Source organism: Heloderma suspectum, chromosome 2 (assembly GCF_057233095.1).
Source record: "Heloderma suspectum isolate Gila_16-S chromosome 2, 16-S_ref, whole genome shotgun sequence".
Lineage (NCBI taxonomy): Eukaryota > Metazoa > Chordata > Lepidosauria > Squamata > Helodermatidae > Heloderma > Heloderma suspectum.
The window spans coordinates 366,377,514-366,396,669 of record NC_139459.1 but is presented as its reverse complement, the minus strand read 5'-3'; the positions used below and the strand labels follow the sequence as shown (position 1 = coordinate 366,396,669).

Sequence of the window (19,156 nt, the reverse complement as noted above, 5' to 3'; positions counted from 1 at the left end):
CAGTAAAAGCAGACCAAATACCTACATATGTCCATTTGCATGTTACACCTACATACCACTCTTTCAAATGATGTTAGTGTTGCTGAGTCTTCAGTCCATTGCATTATAGATGGTGAGCTTTTATCCTTCCAATGTCGTAGTATCAGTCTTTTAGCAACCAAAAGGGTGTGAAAAATCCATTTACACTGACCATGTGTTACATTCTAAGAAGCAGATAAGTAATTTAAAAGAACAGTTACATCAGTAAATATTAAAACTTTCCAATACAAAATTTATCCATACAATAATTTCCTCCCCAAAGGAGGCAACCATAGGTTATTTCCAAAACATATGAATAAGAGAAGCATTGACCACATTACACCTCCAACAATTAGCTGAATTTGACAAGTCTTTATTAAAAAGATGTTGTGGCGTCCAGTAGACCTGAAATAAAAGTTTTTGCTGAATAAGGCGTAACTGAAGATCTATTGAACTGTCCAGTACAGATGCCAAGATGGCAGTCCATTGATTAAACAAAATAGGACATTCCAATTCCCCACTCCATTCCTTCTGTAAACCACTTGTATCATATTTATTCATTGATAATAAATGTTTGTAAAAATGAATCTATAGGTTGATATATCTGATCAGCTTCAATAAGTATTTCCAATAGCAAGGAAGACTCCAAGGCAGTAAAAGCAGCAGGACTGAATCTAGATATGGACAAATGTTTCGATTGCAAATACTGCCGTTCCGCTGTAGCAGGCAAATCAAATTGATCTCGCAAAGTTGAAAATAACAAAAACTCATCATCCAGGGTAAAAAATCATTTTATTTGTCCAGGTCCTCCATAAAAACATTTTCTTGCCAATTCTTAAATCTGGATTTCCCCATAAAGTCAATTTAGCACGGAAAAATGGATCAAACTATAATTGACATGACCTTATATGCCAAACTTTTCTAACTGCCAAAATTTTGCGGGGAGCTCTGTCTACTTTAATATGCCGAGAACCTAATGCCATCCATTTAAAGAGAGGCTCCAAACAAGAATATTCCCACGCTGACCAAGGTAGAAGATCTAATCTGAGTAAAAAAGGTCAAGATTTAGTAGAGGTCAGCAAATAGGCCTGATGGTATATAGCTAGATCCAGAAAACCGAACCCACCTTCATTAATTGGAAGTTGCATCCTTTTAAAGTCATCCTTTCTGACTTTCAGGCAAGTAAAGGACTTTGGTCTGTTATTCAGATAAAGTATCTCCCCCAAAGTCCTTCCAGGACAAGACCTACTTACTAGCTGGAGTCCTTCATGTCTCGACTTGCACTGAAAATATATTCTTTAATGCAACCATGTTTTGCCTTTATAGAGCCTTAGTGGCACTACTTCATACACCAGTCTTTGTCCAGATACAGAAGACAGAAGAGATTCATTGGCCCTCATGCAAGCTTCCTTGGAACATGAACCAAAGATGGCCACGCAAGGCTCAACTGGCCCTGAAATACGAAGAGGCCCTGATGCTAACAAGACTGGGAGCAGCGGGGAATTCTGGGACAGAATGGTACAGAAGATCCAGGGTGAGGACGTGGTCACCTCAGACGTGCAGCGCCAGCGTTTCAGGCAGTTCCGCTACCAGGAGGCTGAGGGGCCTCGAGAGGTTTGCCACCAACTCCACGATCTTTCCTGTCGGTGGCTGAAGCCAGAGCAGCACACGAAAAAGCAGATCCTGGACCTGGTGATCCTGGAGCAGTTCCTGACCGTCCTGCCCATGGAGATGGCGAGCTGGGTGAGAGAGTGTGGAGCAGAGACCAGTTCCCAGGCAGTGGCCCTGGCAGAAGGCTTCCTCCTGAGCCAGGCAGAGGAGGAGAAGCAGGAAGCGCAACAGGTGAGAGCAATTCACAGAAAGGGACAAGAATGTGGATATCTGAAAATTCTCTACTAATTGCCCAATCCTTTCTGGAAATCATCCGAGGAGAGATGTCCCATACCTTGCTCCCAACATTTTTGCCTCTCATCCCTTTTCCAATCCTTCCTCTCCTTCCATATCTTGGATCTCCATTGCTGTTTCAGGTTCAGAGTCTGCTTGAAGAAGTGGGACCTGATGTCCCTGCTGCAGAGAAGGCTCCATCAGACTGTAGACAGAGCCCCTTAGAAATGGAGATCAGGCAGGAGGGTGACGGATGTCCTGCCTTGCAGGGTAAGGATTAATTTCAGATGGGTGTATTTCAACCTTGGTTTGCTCTCTGGGGTATGGAAGAGATCCTTGGGCTGCATTTATCTCCCCGACCTCCTGGAGTGTTTTGTGGGGGAAGATACCTGTCTCTAGCCATTTTCACAGTTCAAAACTAACTTTCAACACTTTTGTATATGGAAACTTTAGTTTGATTTGTGACCAAGAGCCCAACTGGGGAAACACATTTTTTCCCCAGCTGAACTCTCAAAATGCAAATTAAAGATAAGACATCTTGTAATGCCCAGGTGTATTTAGACTTGCATTACTTCTAGTGCAATTCTATGCATTTTACTCGGAAGAAAGTCCTTTTGTGTTCCAAGGGACTCACTTCCCAGGAGTTTAGGATTCATAGAATCATAGAATAGATTGTAATCTCGACCTCTGAGGCAAGCATGTGCTACTGGCTTCCCATCATCTTTTTCTCCCACAGGGACTGGAATGATGCCGGCAATGAGTTCTCAGCCATCTCCTCTCCTTTGTGACAGAGTGGAACCAGATGAGGTAGGCGGAAGGATCACTGGGGAGACAGGCAGGAAGCAAACCAGGTCCCTCTGTCCCCTGCTGACCTCCCAGGGCCAAAATTCATCTCTCTCCTGCTGCTTCCTTCTGGCAAGCTGAGATCATACAGAGAGCCCTGCTGGATGGGACCAAAGGCCTGTCTAGTCCAGCATTTTTATAGTGGCCAACCAGATGTCTCTTGGGAAGCCCATAAGCAGGACAGGAGGGCCACAGCCATTTTTTGCTCTTGTTCCCCCGGCAACCGGTTTTCACAGCAAGCAAGTTTCAATCCTGTAGGACAATGCCCATCCACCACACTTCATGTTATCCTTGAGAAGGAAATGTTTTCTTTTTTCCTCCAGGGTCTGGTGACGTTTACGGAGGTTGCTGTGTGCTTCACGGAGGAGGAGTGGGCACTGCTGGATCCTGACCAGAGAGCCCTGCACAGGCAAATCACGGAGGAGAACCATGGAATCGTGGCCTCTCTCGGTAAGGCTCCCTGTTTTCCTGATGATGAGGATAATACCGGGTTCCAAATGCAATAATAATGAGGAGGATTCTTGGCCATTCGGTCCCCTAAAATTACATTGCCATGATATTTCTCCTTGATTTTGTTATTTTGAGTCTGCCTTTTAGAGCATAGCAGTCAGAAAGTGATGTTCAGAAAGAAAGTAGGATACATTAAATTTCATTAAAATCAACATACGATTAAACAGTAATTTAAGACAGCAGCTTTAAGACATAGGTGTCAAACATACCACACACATTTTCACAAGACATATTAAGATGACTCAAAAACATGAGCAAAACACTGACTGTGGAAAGGCAGCCCAGAACAGGCATGTTTTCAGAGGCTGCCCTGTAAGGGCCATGTAGAGTTTGATTGGGTATTTCAGCATCTCCAGATCCTTTCTTCCAGTCTACAGGGACTTTTCTATTTTTATTTACTGAAACATCTATAATCGTGCCATTCCATTAAAGAAAATCCGCACTGGAGGTAATACTGGTGAGAAACATCAATAGAAAATCTACGAAAATGACAACCTAAGAAAACTACAACATTTACCATCTGTTCATGAAATCATCAGGAAACGCTTAAGAGCTGCAACAAATACAAATATAGAACTGACCCATCATAGAATCCTAGAAGCCTGACAGATCAGCTTTGCTGAAGCAAGAGAGGGAAGATTCTAGGGAGGGAGGCAGCACCCCCAAATACAGTTAGTATACAGGATCCAAACCCAGCAGTTTCCCTCTTAGTTTGTCTCTCAAACTGAAATTTCTCTTTTCTCACAGACACCCAGATTACATCCTCCTTAGTTGTGGTGGAGGGATGGGAAAGAGATCTGCTTCTCTCTGTCTGAGAGCAACAAAACTCCGGGGTTTGCCACACTCTGAAATGCAGGAGGACTCCTTCCAGGAGACTAAGGTGGTTTCATTAGTGTGGCCCAGGATGGTACTTTTCCAACCACCTACAAATGCATTAATAACTAAAACACTTATAACTCTGCCTCTTCATTGAACAAATGGGTCAGTTCTTCTGTTCTTTCGCTTCATACCAGCATCCCTGCATTTGCTCTGCAGAAGCTGTTTGCAAAAGGCCGCTGTAGTTTTTTCCCTTGTCTTTCAAAGCCAGTCCTGCACAGCTTTAGATAGAGGTATTATGATGCCACAGTGTTAGTTAGCATGGAATCACAATTTCGAGGTCTTCTTGCCCATGGGTCAGGGGTCTGGAATGTACGTATGGGGCCTTCCCAAATATGAGTTAGAGGTCTCCTGGCAGGTCTCCCCAAAACCCTCATTCAGTCCGTTCAACCATTCCAGATCAAAGTAGCTATCTGCAGTTGGAAGCAGCCTCTTCGGTCTTTTGTTAGCAAAATTATTTAACCCTTTCAGGGCCAGATTATTCTGCAGCTATTCAAGATGCATCTTTCCTGAAAGGCTAAGAAACTCCCAGTCTGGCACCCAATCTGGTTATTTACTTATGTCGGGGAGGTCACTGACTGGCATATGCTTGTATGGTTAGATTTACATTTGCCCGTCTCAAGCCTTTCTGCATATGTTCACTTTTCACTAGCTTGGTAATGCCAGATCTGACCTTGTGTTAGTGACCTGTAGGGCTATGGGGTAAGATGCCTTTGCCGTTACTGGTCCTGCCTTGGTGCAAGCAAGGATTTGTGAAAGGAACCACGTCCACAGTTGCCAAATCCCATTGAAGTCTTTTCAGTTCTTCCTTTTATCAAAATCATTAATTGAGGGGGGTCAATTCTATTGCTAACTTAGGCTTTTAGGAATTTCTTGTCATCATTCCAGAAGCTGACAGGTGGGAAGCAGAGAAGAAGAGAGAACCCTATGGGATATCACCGAAAAGTGGCAAGTGTAAAAACAGCAAACAGGAGAGAAGGAAAACTGAAGTAAAGTTGAATAGGAGGAATAATTTCTCCCCTTCTCAGGGCAGTGGCTACCATGAAATCAGAATCCAAGAAAAAATACATAGAAGTATAGAAAAAAAGAGGTTCCATATGCCTAGAAAGACTTTAAATTCTGAATCAACTATTAAAACGCATTGCAAAATTCACCCATTGAAGAACTCATATAACTGTCTGGAGTGTGGAAAGAGCTTCAGTCACAAGATACATCCCTCTTCTCATCGAAGAACCCATACAGGGCAGAAACCATATTGTTTGGAGTGTGGAAAGAGCTTCAGTCATAAAATAATTCTCACTTGTCACGCAGGGAAGACACCGTATCAATGTCTGGAATGTGGAAAGAGCTTCAAACAAAAGATTAATCTCACTTGTCATCAAAGAACCCACACAATGGAGAAACCATATCAGTGTTTGGAGTGTGGAAAGAGCTTCACCCAAAAGGTTAATCTCACTTCTCACCAAAGAACTCACACAATGGAGAAACCATATCAATGTTTGGAATGTGGAAAGAGCTTCAACCAAAAGGTTAATCTCACTTGTCATCAAAGAACTCACACAATGGAGAAACCATATCAGTGTTTGGAGTGTGGAAAGAGCTTCAGCGAGAAGAAATATCTAACGAATCATCAAAGGACTCACACAGGGGAGAAACCATATCATTGTTTGGAGTGTGGGAAGAGCTTTAGTCAGAAGGCAACTCTCACTTCTCACCAAAGAACTCACACAGGGGAAAAACCATATCTTTGTTTGGTGTGTGGAAAGAGCTTCAGTCAGAAGACACCTCTCACTTCTCATCAAAGAACCCACACAGGGGAGAAACCATATCATTGTTTGGAATGTGGAAAGCGCTTCAGTCAGAAGAGACATCTCACTTCTCATCAAAGAAATCACATGGGTGAGAAACCATATCCTTGTTTGGTGTGTGGAAAGAGCTTCAGTCAGAAGGTACATCTCACTGCTCATGAAAGAACTCACACAGGGGAGAAACCTTATCAGTGTTTGGTATGTGAAAAGAGCTTCAACCAGAAGAGACATCTCACTTCTCATCAAAGAATTCACTCAGGGGAGAAGCCATATAAATGCTTGGAGTGTGAAAAAAGCTTCAGCGAGAAGAAAACTCTCACTCAGCATCAAAGAACTCACACAGGGGAGAAACCATATCATTGTTTGGAGTGTGGAAAGAGTTTCAGTCGTAAGATAACACTCACTTGTCATCAGCGATTTCACACAGGGGAAAAACCATATCATTGTTTGGAGTGTGGAAAGAACTTCACTCAGAAGAGACATCTCACTTCTCATCAAAGAAATCACATGGGTGAGAAACCATATCCTTGTTTGGAGTGTGGAAAGAGCTTCAGTCAGAAGACTCATCTCACTTCTCACCAGAGAACGCACACGGGGGAGAAACCTTATCATTGTTTGGTGTGTGAAAAGAACTTCAGTCAGAAGACTCATCTCACTTCTCATCAAAGAACTCACACAGGGGAGAAACCATATCAATGTTTGGAGTGTGGAAAGAGGTTCAGCAAGAAGAAAACTCTCACTTCCCATCAAAGAACTCACACAGTGGATAACATATCATTGTTTGTAGTGTGAAAAGAACTTCAGTATAAGGTTTCCCAGTACTGTAATTGCGCAGTTGCGCAAATTCACAATTACAGTATTGGGAAATAGTTAAACTCTTGTTTGCCAGCAATGGTTCATTCGTTAAACCGCTAAATCTCTATGAAGCTTGGTCCTGATCCTGTAAGCCTCCAAGATTTTATAGCCACCTGGGAATTTTGCTCTTTATTTTTCTGTATAATTGCCCAGAGTTTTGAGGGTATATTGTGCCTCCTGAGTAGAGGAGGCGAAGTAGGAGGTTTGGTCCCAATCCTGCAAGCCCCCAAGTTATTATAGGCATCTCCCTTTTTGGTGCACCTGGGATTTTCACTGTTGTCAGTGTCGGTCAGGGCGCTTGGGTTTGATGATACATGGGGTGCCTCCTGAGTAGAGGAGGATGGTTATGAAGTTTGGTCCTGATCTTGAAAACCCCCATGGTGTTATAGGCATCTCCCTGTTTTTGATGCACCTGGAATTTTTGCTAGTTTTGTCAATGGGCAAGTGGACTGCAGCGGGACAGGGGGTGGGGAGATGACTTAGGTGACGCACAGTCGCTTATTAGCCTGTTCTTGTGGTGGGGGATTGTGGGTTATTTAAAAAATAAGCTACTCTGAGTAGCTTATTAACCCATTGTGGGCTGTCATGATGTCTGAACATGGCCAATGACTGGTGGGTTATTGTGGTGTCTGTTGAGGATTTTTTTAACCCTCGATGGCTTATTTGGCCAAAATACCCCACTCTGATAACGCATAGTCTGCAGTAGGGTTTATTTAACCCATTGTGGGTTATCGTGTCATTTGGCTGTTACTGTGGGTTATTTTGGTCGCCTACAGAGTTGCTTGGCAAGAGTGGTCAAAACTGCTGCTGCTCTGCTCCTTGCCAGCTTTAGCACTTGGAAACAAGTAAAAGCAACCAAGCCCACAATGTCAACGGGGAGAAATGCACAATTTCCCTATTGGGAACAAGTTAAAGCAACCAAGCCAGCAGTGTCAAGGGGTGGGGGTGGGATGCTCAATTTCCCTATTGGGAACAAGTAAAAGCAACTAAGCCAGCTATGTATATTTTGTGCATCTGGGATTTTCACTCCTTTCAGAGTTATTGCTCAGGGTTTTTATGGACATCGGGTGCCTCCTGACTAGGGGAGGCTCGGTATGAGACTTGGTCCCAATCCTTTAAACCTCCAAGGTGTTATAGCCATCACTTCCTTGTTGGGGTGATGCCGAAATATTGTCAATGGCTGAAACAGCATCACTGCTCGGGTGGAAGGACTGCAGTAGGACAGGGAGTGGGGGGATGACTTAGATGATGCACAGTAGCTTAATAGACCACTCCAAGTAGCTTATTAGCCCGCTTGTGTGGCGGGGCATCGTGGATTATTTAAAAAATAAACCACCATGGCTTAAAGCAACCAATAACTTGTTGTATTATTATTATTTATATTTACATTTACATTTCTATACCACCTGATATATGAAGTTCTCTGGGCAGTTTACAAAAGTTAAAAACATTAAACTGAGGATCTTACAGCACTTTCAGAATTTGAATGAGTGGCATACAGACGCCAATTGCAAATGAATACTTATATGGATATTTAATCTGGCTTTGTTGAATGTTATGTATAATTCTTAGAAATGTGTGTGTGTGTGTACACACACACACATACACAAATTTCATATGAATGTATTGAAACTGATATATTTAAATCTACGTAGCTACAATTGCTTCTTTTTCTTTATGGTTGGGCTTAGGAGACTCAATTTTAAAGTAGTTCTGGCCCTTCCTGGAGGAGTGCTCTCAGAAGGTGGTGCTGGGAACTTCTGCTCCACCCAACTGCCATTAGTTTGTGGGGTGCCGCAAGGTTCCATCTTGTCTCCCATGCTTTTTAACATCTACGTGAAACTGCTGGGGGAAGTCATCCAGAGGTTTAGGTTGAAATTCCATTAGTATGTGGCTGATACTGAGTGCTACTGCTCATTTCCATGTACACATCCCAGGAAGCTAAGGAACTCTTGAACCAGTGTCTGGAGGCTGTTATGGAATAGATGAGTATTTAAACTAAAACTTAATACAGACAGGACAAAGGTACCGTGGGCTGGGAAACCCAGCTCGTCTCAATGGAGGTGGAGTTGCCCTCATCCTAAAAGGCAAGCTTCATGATGTGGGAATCCTCCAAATTCTGTGCTAATTGGGGAAGCCCAGGTGACTGCAGTGTCCAGGAGTGTCTTCTGGTAAGCCAGCTGCAGCTCTGTCTGGAGAGGTCAGACCTCGCCTGGGTTATCCATGCACTAGTGACATCCAAGCTGCACTACTGTGATGCGCTGTGCATGGGGCTGAGTTTGAAGACAGTCCAGAAACATCAGCTGGTACAGCAGAAGTGTTGGTGGCAGTGAGATGATCGGATCACGTAATGCCTATGCTTCCCCGCCTGCACTGGTTACCGGTGTGTTCCCAAGCCCAATTTAAAGTTATGGTTTTGATCTTTAAAGCCTTAAACGGTTTGGGACCAAATTACTTGAAGGACAGCCATCACACTTATCAGTCTGCCCACACTTTGAGATCAGCAAGAAAGGCCCTTCTCATTTGCACACCTTTGAGGGCAGTGGAGTGGCTTTTTCTGAGGTGCCCCATACCTCTGGAATAAGTTGCCATCAGGTGTTGCCAGGGCCATCATTGCAGGGTTTTAAGAACACCCTGAAGACAACAAATTTGGCCTTCCTCTGATTATGTTTTATCAAACTGGGTGATAGCTGCAATTGTTTTCTATGTTCTGCCTTAAGCTGAACATTAAGCTTAAGTTTCACTGTTATTATTATCACATCATTTTTTATTAATGAATTTTATTATATGCATTTTAATGATGTATGCCGGCTTGGGAGGGTTCCTACCCTGAAAGGCAGCCAATAAATATTCTAAATACATAAATCAAGGAAATACTAAGGTGTAGATCCAGAAATGGGAGATTTAGTGATCGTTTGGACAAACACAAAAAGAAATTAAAAGACACATGGAGAAATTAACACACTGCCCCCATCCACGCAATAGCGACATCAAGGCTGGACTACTGTAAAGCGCTGCACGTGGGGCTGCATTTGAAGGTGGTGCAGAAACATCAGCTGGTGCAGCATGCAGCCTCTTGAGTTTTAGTCGGGGGTGAGGTGATCAGATCATGTAAAGTGCTCATTTGGGGACTAATTTACTTGAAGGACCACCTTCACCCATGTCAGTGTTCTTGCCCTTAAAGATCAGCAAAAGAGGCCGTCCTCGCTTGCCCATTTTTGAGAGCAATTGGGTGGGTGAGTACACAAGAAAGGGCCTCTTCTGCATTGTCCCCTAACACCTCTGGAATCAGTTGCTATCAGCGGTCTGCCAGGCCTCATCATTGCAGGCTTTTAAGAACGCCCTGAAGACAGACTTCCTTATTCTGGCCTTCCCCTGATTATGTTTGATCAAACTGGGTTATAGCAGCAATTGTGTTCTAGGTTCTGTCTTATGATGATGTTGTGGTTTTGTGGAACTTTCACTGCTTTCATTATCGCATCCAGGGGGGGTTCTAAGGAATGTTGTATGCATTTTAGTGATGTAAGCTACTTTGTGAGGACTCCTCCCCTGAAAGGCGCCTATAAATATTTCAAATAAAATTTGTTGTTGTTCAGTCGTTCAGTTGTTCAGTCGTGTCCGACTCTTCGTGACCCCATGGACCATAGCTCGCCAGGCCTTCCAGTCCTGTGCTCTCTCCCGGAGCGTGCTCAAGTCCATATTCATTGCATCGGTGATGCTATCTAGCCATCTCATCCTCTGCCGTCCCCTTCTTTTGCCTTCGATCTTTCCCAGCATCAGGGTCTTTTCCAGTGGGTTTTCTCTTCGCATTAGGTGGCCAAAATATTTGAGCTTCAGTATCTGTTTTCCAATGAGCAGTCAGGGTTGATTTCCTTTAGGATTGACTGATTTGACCTCCTTGCAGTCCACGGGACTCGTAAGAATCTTCTCCAGCACCATAGTTCGAAAACATAAGATTCTTCGGCGCTCAGCCTTCATTATAGTCCAGCTCTCACAGCCATACGTTGCTACTGGGAAAACCATAGCTTTGATTATTCAAAAAATGGGAGATTTCATGATCGTTTGCACACACACACACACACACACAGAAATTAACCCCCCACACACAAAAATTAAAACACACCCCAACCCAACCATGAACCACTTCGAAGAAATGAAGAGAAAACAGAGGGAGAATATGACCATTTCCCTGACCAGGAAGAATATATTAAATGTCTAGGTCATAATACATTGGTTATCATTGGCCCTTCTGCCCAGTTCTGCAGTTGTACTTTGGAAGAGTCAGGGGAGGGCTTGGAAAGGTGCCTGTTGGGGGGAGGGAAGTGAATGGAAGAGGTTCCTTGTGTTGTTAGGTGGCTCTGCCTGCTTAGCTTGGCACAGATGCAGTGTGGGGTTAGGGTGTTGGAGCTGGGAGCCTACAAATCTCCCTGAGTGACCATAGGTCAGCCACTTTCTCCCAGCCTTACCCTACTTCATGGGCTTGTTTGAGGAGAAAATGGGTGGTGCGTGTGTGAGGCATTTTAACGTTTTGGGGGAGATTCCGGACTGACTGAATGGAAGTTTGATTCTCTGCCCAGGAATCTAACATCGAGTTTTCTACCCAAAAGAAGATCCCTCCTAGTTTACCCTGGAGCCTTAAGAGGTGGATTCCTAGATGCAGATATTTCAAATAGGATCTACAGAAAATACTTGCAAGAGACAATGTGCGAGAAGGTTTTTTTTTTTTTAACCCCAATACACAGCTTCTGCCTCCTCCGTTCACTGGTCTTTCTTTCCTCCCATAGTCTGGGAGATTGGGAAGGTCGGAGAACCTACCACAAGAGAGCCGCCCTCATGCTCTTCCTCTCAGTGCCATAAAAATTAAGGTATAATCCAATTTAAATTAGAAAGGGTCTCCCTGTCTCATAAGCTGCGAAAGGCAAGCCAAGCCGAGGCTAAGCTTCCAGTATCTCTCTGGCCCTGCTATGTCTGAAACATTTATCTTGATCTCTCATCTTGGGAGAAGGAAAGGCCTGCTGGTTAACAAGTCCCTCCATCCTTGTTTTTCAAAACATTTCGCTCAGAGTGTGGAACACAATAAAGAGCCAGCAATTCAAGGTGGTTTTCAGTCCAATGACTGCAAGCACCGAATAGGATCAGGCCTTTTAGCCCCGAAGTGACAAAGTGCTGGTCAGGCTCTGCCACTAACCATATTGGCTCCAAGGGGGCTCCAGCTGGGATGGGGGGAGCCTTGGGGAAGGCTACTATACACATTTACCGGGGAGTAAGTGCCACGGAACAGAATGGGCCTTACTCGTGAGCAGACACATCCAGGATGGCGCTGTAGGTTCCCCACCCCCACCCCGAACCCCTGAAGGTTCCATTGTCCTGGGCTGACTTGCTGATGCTCCTGTGACCTTCTGAGCCTCCTGGCAAGAACAGGGAGAACAATGTTGTACAGCCAAGACCGAAACACACACTGGCTGACCAGTTTCATTCGCAAGAAGAGCAAATGTCCAGAACACAAAGAGATCAATTGCTGCCAACATTGCCAAAGCCAATGTGGTGCAAATGCAAGATGCTTCCCTGGTTCTGCTTGGAGAGGTGCAGAGAAGGGGTCTTGCTGCTTGGCCTCCTGAGGTTAAAGGGACCAAAGTAGACACCTAGAGAGGAAGGGGATTGGGGGAGGAAGGGCGGGGCCATGTCCCCCACAGGAAATGCGCTCCCTCCCCTCCAGAGGCCCTTCCTGTCCCGCCTTCTTCCTCCAGAGGAAAGAGGTCTTGGAGCTTCCCCCAGGTGTTGCATCGGTGCCTCCTGTGTGGGATCAGGTGAGCCCCCCGCCCCGCGCCTGCCTTGTGCATTGGGGGAAGGGGAGTTCCTGGGCTGCAGGGGAGAGGGTGGGAAGACGCTCCCCCCCATTTCTCTCCACAGGGAGGCGACCTGTGCAGCTGATCCACTTGGGACTCTCCCCACAATGTCAGGGAGCTCCCCTCATTCTCCCCTAGATTGGCCAGACTAACAAAAGCAACCAAAGGTGGGCGGAGGAGACGAGGGGCCCCGCAAGGCCGGGGCCTGCCCAGGAGGCAGCTGATTTGGGGAGCCCGGAGAGGGGGGCAGGGTTTTTTTTAGTTATTTGATTGATTGCTCTTGAGATTTTGCTGCTGTGGGGGGTGGAGGGGAGAGGTGCTTCTGGTAGTTTTTGCTAAAGGCAGTAAAAGATCTTGGGCCAACTCCTGTGATGCTGTCTTGGAGACAGGGAGGAGAAGGCAATAGATAGATTAGATAGATAGATAGATAGATAGATGATAGATAGATAGATAGATAGATAGATAGATAGATGATAGATAGATGATAGATAGATAGATAGATGGGAAATAAAAGAGAATGAAAAAGAGATGTTAAAAATCACAAACAGAAAAAAGCAAACCGCAACAGAGCACAAGCGGTGAATCCCAATTCCTGTGCAGCACAAAACTTTTGGTCTCCTTGAAAGCAGGACGCTGTCCTGTGAGAACTTCTGCTCTGTTCTAGTTAGGCAGATCCTAGGTATGATCATAAGGAATGGAGCCTCCATCTACTGAGGCAGTATACCTCACAAAATCTGGTAGAAATGTTATGGGTCTTTCTACTTATTTAATGTAAAAGAAGGTCTGTCTAATGGAAAGAGAAGTGTATGTATGCATGATATGCATATGTGAATTTGGTTGATTAATACATGGACCTTGTAAAATCTGATGACTAATCAACAAAGATTTATTTAAATGAATGTTAGCCTTAACTTAAACCACTTATAAGGAAGTTTAAGGGATAAGGAGAAGATGGCAGCTGCAGAAGGTGTCATGGAATGGTTGTGTGGCTGGGGACAGATGAAGAAAGGGTAAGGCCTCAAGGGAGGGCGAAGAGAGGGAATGTACTTCTATGGGAACAAATTGTGAGAGATGGATCTGTGTGGGGAGAGAGGAAGAGACATTTTCTGATTCTCAAGCAAAGAAGGGCTTTGGTCTGTGGCTCTCAGGAGAAGGATCCTCCTCAGGTCCCTAGTTTCTCTTTGAGTCTTGGCAGTCACTTGCTTTTCCTTCTGAGACAAGACGGTCAGGGCCTGACTTCCCAAAGACAAAGCCCAATTCACAGTAAAATCATGTATTGCCATAATTCCAGTAAATAGGTTTATGCCTTTAGAGCCCCGATACAGATCCACAGATAATGGTTCACAACATGTGAGTTAAAGCAGGCTCAGTTCATGATCACCAAAACAAAATCCCAAGCCTCCCTTGTATCAAGCTGGCAGAACAAATCTCAACAAGTTTAGAGTGTCCAAGACAACATAGCGAAGCGTTTTCAGGTTATCCCAGCGTTGTTTCCAGCAAAGGGTACTGCTAAAGGCTCTGGCTTGAATACAAGGGAGTGGCCACTAAAGATCCTCTTAAGCGACTGCTGCATCTCAGAGGACGCCTCTGCTCCGCCCTCTTTAGCTGGTGATGCAGTAAAGGAGACACCACTACCCCCAAACGCCCTCTCCCGGGGAGATTTCCCCTGCTGCCCTGTTCCCATGGAAGGCTTCCCTGGGCGAGAAGCAGAGGCCTCCATCCAGGTCAGGTCTCCCATCTGTGGAGATAGATCTCCATATCAGCGTCCTTCATCTCCCAGCTGGCAAGCCAGTGGAATGCCTGGCAGAACTGAGTTGAGGGCTCCTGGCTTCCCACAGCTGGGCCTGATTCTGCAGCATCCCATTCTGACTCAAAATCAGAGTTGGAGGCTATAGCTCCCCCAGAAATGGGGTAAAGCCTCACAAAGATTTGCTTCCTAGCTGGAGTCCTGCACATTTCATCTTGTCCTGACAGTATATAATTCTTTAACAGAATTAAATGCCCTGCCTTTACAGAGCCTTTGTAGCACCGCCTCATGCAGCAATCTTTGCTCAGATACAGGAGAAGGAAGAGATTCTTTGTCCCCCTTGGTGGCTCCCTTGGAATCAACGATGGCAAAGCAAGACTCAGCCTGCCCTGAAGCACAAAGACACCTGGATCAAGTTAAGACCAGGAGAAGTGGGGAATTCTGGGACAGAATGATGCAGAAGATCCAGGCTGAGGACATGGACACCTCAGACGTGCAGCTCCAGCGCTTCAGGCAGTTCTGCTACAAGGAGGCTGAGGGACCACGAGAGGTTTGCAGCCAACTCCACGCTCTTTCCCGTCAGTGGTTGAAGCCAGAGCGACACACGAAACAGCAAATCCTGGACATGGTGATCCTGGAGCAGTTCCTGGCCATCCTGCCAGGGGAGGTGGCGAGCTGGGTGAGAGAATGCGGAGTGGAGACCAGTTCCCAAGCGGTGGCCCTGGCAGAAGGCTTCCTCCTGAGCCAGGCAGAGGACAGGAAGCCGGAAGAGCAGCAGGTGAGAGCGTTTCATCGAGGGGGTCAGGAATGTGAGGGAGGGTATCCCCAAACCCTCTACTAATCGGCCAGCCCCTTCTAGAAATCACCCGAGGAGAGATGTCCCACCCCTCTCTCCCGGCATTTTTGGCTCTCCCTTCCCTTTACTAATCCTTCTCATTCCATGTCTTGGATCCCTATTGCTGCTTCAGGTTCAGAGTCTGTTTGCAGAAGTGGGACCTGATTTCCCTGCAGCAGAGAGGGCTCCATCAGACACCAGGGAGAGCCCTGTGCAAAGTGGGAGCAGGCAGGAGGCTGACGGATGTGCCGCCTTGCAGGGTAAGGGTTAATTTGGGGGTGGGTGTATTTCTACCTGGCCTCACTCTCTGGAGTATGGAGGAGATCCTTGGCTGTTTTCATATTCACCCATGTTTTTTATGGGGATGACGCTTGTATCCAGCCTTTTCCAAAAACATGTTTAATGTTCAACCCCTGGGGAATGTATACATGAAAACCAACAGTTTGATTTGTGGCCAAGAGCCCAAATGAGGAAACATGCATTTTTACGCAACTGAATTCTCAAATGCAAATTAGAGATAAAACATCTTGTAATGCCCAGGTATACTTAGACTTGCATAATTTCCAATGCAATTCTATGCATTTGACTGGGAAGTCAGTCCAATTGTGTTCCTATGAGTCCAACTGTTACTTCCTGTGAGTTTAGAAATCACATCTCAGTCTCTGAGACAAGCATGTGCTACTGGCTTCCCATCACCTTTGTCTCTCACAGGGGCTGGAACAACATCAGCAAGAAGTACTCGACCATCTCTTTTTGTTTGTGACGGAGTGGAACCAGATCAGGTAGGGGGAAGGATCACTGGGGAGGCAGGCAGGGAGTAAATGGGGTCCTTCTGTCTCCTGCTGACCTCCCAGGGCCAAAATTAATCTGTCTCCTGCTGCTTCCTTCTGGCAAGCTAAGATCATACAGAGAGCCCTGCTGGATGGGACCAAAGGCCCCTCTAGTCCAGCATTCTTACAGTGGCCAACCAGATGTCTCTTGGGAAGCCCATAAGCAAGACAGGAGGGCCAGAGCTATTTTTTGCTCTTGTTCCCCCAGCAACCGGTTTTCTCAGCAAGCAAGTTTCAATCCTGCAGGACAATGCCCATCCACCTCACTTCATGTTATCCTTGAGAAGGAAATGTTTTCTTTTTTCCTCCAGGGTCTGGTGACGTTTGAGGAGGTTGCTGTGTGCTTCACGGAAGAGGAGTGGGCACTGCTGGATCCTGATCAGAGAGCCCTGCACAGGCAAATCACGGAGGAGATCTGTGAGGTCGTGGCCTCTCTCGGTAAAGGCTTTTCTACACCTGGGTTTTGTAGTTCGATTGTCATTCCTCAGGCACAGTGTTTTTCAGGAGGTGTGTGTGGGGGGGAGCAGACTTTCAAAGTTGCAAAAGTACTGTGGATTCTATACATGCAGCCCCTTTCAGCTTCCCTCTCCTCCTTTCCACGATGTTCAATTGCATTGGGGGGTTGCTGTGCTCTGCCGTTGCCGCACAGAAAAGTTTTAAGCCCTTCCACCCAGTCCGCACGTACACACAAATGAGAAAAGTAATTGCTTGCTTTGGGGGCGATGGGGTGGGGGGGAGCAGACTTCTGAACTTGCAAAAGTTCCGAAGCTGCAAAAGGCTTTTATTTTATTTATTTAGTGTGTTTTTACCCCACTCTTCAGCCGAAAAAGGCTCTCAGAGTGGCTTACAAAGATGAATATTAAGACAGGCCCTGCCCTCAGGCTTACAGTCTAAAAGACACAACACAAAAGGAAAGAGGATTGGGAGGGAGGAGGGGAAGGAAAGCAAATACATCACTGGCTGATGTATAGGACTGGGTTGGTCTCCCCCCGTGATGATGTTCTTCCCCGGATGCAGGAGGTGCAGCCTCCCAGTGGCCCCAGTAAAAGTGGCCGAGGTAGGGATCGGAGGCAGCGAATTGAAAAGAGACGGCAAGACAGTTGAAATGGAAAAGTACATGCCGAGAAGGGGGACGGGCTACCCCAGAGGAGGTGGACTGTGAGTGTATAATGCTGCTGGCATCTGATGACATCCCGCCATGCTCCAGCTACCTGTGTAAACGGCAGGTAGTGTTATGCATTTAAGAAAACCGGGCTGCATAAAGAACCGATCTTTATCCCGCAAAGAATCTGGAAGCAGAAGCCCCGGTAATGTTGCAGGATAAGAAGCCAGGTGTGGAGAAGCCCTGAGGCCCCCTGATTTCCTGCGTAGTTGACCCAAATGCAATAACGGTGAGGAAGATATTATTACCATTGCTTGGTATCTTGAGATGGTCTTTTAGGGCATAACCCTCTGAAGGTGATGTGCAGAGAGAAAATACATTGCATCAAGTCAGGAGTCCCCAACCTTTTTGGTCCTGAGAGCACATTTGGGGATTTTAGAAACTGCTGTGGGCACCACCACAAAATGGCTCCCATGGAGGATGTGGCTAGTCACATAATGGCTGCTGTGGGGGCCTGGCTGGTCGAAAGAGGTGTTGGGAGAAGAGAAATAGCGAGGCTAGAGGCTGGGAGGGAAGGGGAAATAGCAAGGCAAAGGGACAGAGGGGAGAGAAAGAGCAAGGCTAGGGGCTAGGAAGGGAAAGAAGAAGCCCAGGGATGGGGAAGGGGGAGAAATCGCGAGGAAGGGGGTTAGGTGGGGAGAAAGAGCAAGGCTAGAGGCTGGGAGTGGTGAGGGAGAGGGAGAGGAAAGGTCTGTGTGGGAGGAAGAAGACTGGGTGGATCAGCAGCAAGTTCAGGAACAGGAAGAAGAACTTGGTGCCCTATTGTTTTTCAGGTTTTTAATTAAAAACAAACATTTGAAGGGGCCAGGGAGTGAAGAGTTTCGTGGATGCCATGTTGGGAACCGCTGCATTAACTCATATTAAAATAATGAAATGATTAAACAGTATTTTAAGACAGCAGCTTAAACACACAGGCCTCAGACATACCACAGAAATTTTCACAAGCTGCATTAACACAGCTCAGAGTCTCAAAATCCAACAGCAGCAGGACACTTGTTTATGGAAAGGCAGCCCAGAACAGGCACATTTTCCAGGCTTAGTTGAAGGCCTTCCCTGCAGGGCCATGTGGAGTTCAACTGCATATTTCAGCACCTCCAGATCCCTTCTTCCAGTCCACTAGGATTTGTTTATTTATATTTATTAAAGAGAGCAATCCTGTGCCCATCAGACTGTCTGTGGGGGCAAAGGATAGTTCGGTTTCCTGACTCTGAGCTCGGAGGCAGTGATCCAAGCTGGGAGCCAGGAAACTGCACTCCCTGCCCCCGCCCTGTCGTAGCCGGCGGGGAGAGAACCGTGCCAGCTACCTCTCCACACTTGGAAAGCGGAGCACGGGGAAAAGAGGGTGTTCCCAGAGGAGGGGAGAGGAGACCAGGGTGGCATCCATATGACATTCCTGTTGTTGCCCCGGCCTCCTTACCTCCTCCCCCTCAAGGCGCTGCTGCTAGACTTTGCCCACCTAGCAGAAATTCAGGGCACCTGGAGCACAGAGCCACCAGTATCCTCCCACCCTGCATTGGCTACTGTCAAGGGCTCCTCGGAGGCCTCTCTCAGTCTAATCCAGTAGCCAAGTCCAGACACAGACAAAGGGATTCCTTTCAAAGCTTTATTCCTCTTTTACAACTTAACAACTCTACCGTTAGCAACTAGATCTGAGCAGCAGAGTACCTATGCCCTAAGTTGGAACAGTTGGTCCCCGTTTGAAAGGGAATCACTGGCAGACCCCTGAACTTAAGGACTAGGGAGACTCCCTCCCCTTTTCCCTTGGATCCTCTGGGCGCAGCCGTTGTTTGCGCACCAACCGGGCGCTACGCCTCCTTTCTGCGCCCTCCATTTGGCGCCACTCTTTGCGTCGGCATCGCGCGTCCACCAAGTCTGCTTCCGGCGCTCTGTCACTCCCAGGACTGCTATCTAAGCTAGGAATGCCGGTGGGAGGAATCTCCGT

The 19,156-nt window shown here is 46.4% G+C and overlaps 2 protein-coding genes across 2 annotated transcripts in view; both read left to right on the top strand.

Annotated features, from left to right (window-relative positions):
- LOC146355888 (uncharacterized) overlaps positions 1–19,156 on the top strand; it is a 74,634-nt gene that overhangs the window by 1,296 nt on the left and 54,182 nt on the right. The window contains exons 2-9 of the mRNA XM_084830640.1: positions 1,345–1,860; positions 2,046–2,172; positions 2,639–2,709; positions 3,069–3,195; positions 14,633–15,165; positions 15,356–15,482; positions 15,934–16,004; positions 16,364–16,490. Coding sequence (XP_084686766.1) covers positions 1,345–1,860; positions 2,046–2,172; positions 2,639–2,709; positions 3,069–3,195; positions 14,633–15,165; positions 15,356–15,482; positions 15,934–16,004; positions 16,364–16,490 — 1,699 coding nt within the window. The remainder of the gene's footprint in view (positions 1–1,344; positions 1,861–2,045; positions 2,173–2,638; positions 2,710–3,068; positions 3,196–14,632; positions 15,166–15,355; positions 15,483–15,933; positions 16,005–16,363; positions 16,491–19,156) is intronic.
- LOC146355889 (uncharacterized) lies at positions 3,247–14,624 on the top strand. Its single transcript, XM_084830977.1, has one exon. The coding sequence runs from the start codon at positions 5,229–5,231 to the stop codon at positions 6,729–6,731; it is 1,503 nt and encodes a 500-aa protein (XP_084687103.1). The 5' UTR covers positions 3,247–5,228; the 3' UTR covers positions 6,732–14,624.

What these genes read in the sequence shown, in the direction of transcription:
- LOC146355889 (XM_084830977.1), top strand. Translation starts at nt 5,229, where the DNA reads ATGCCTAGAAAGACTTTAAATTCTGAATCAACTATTAAAACGCATTGC.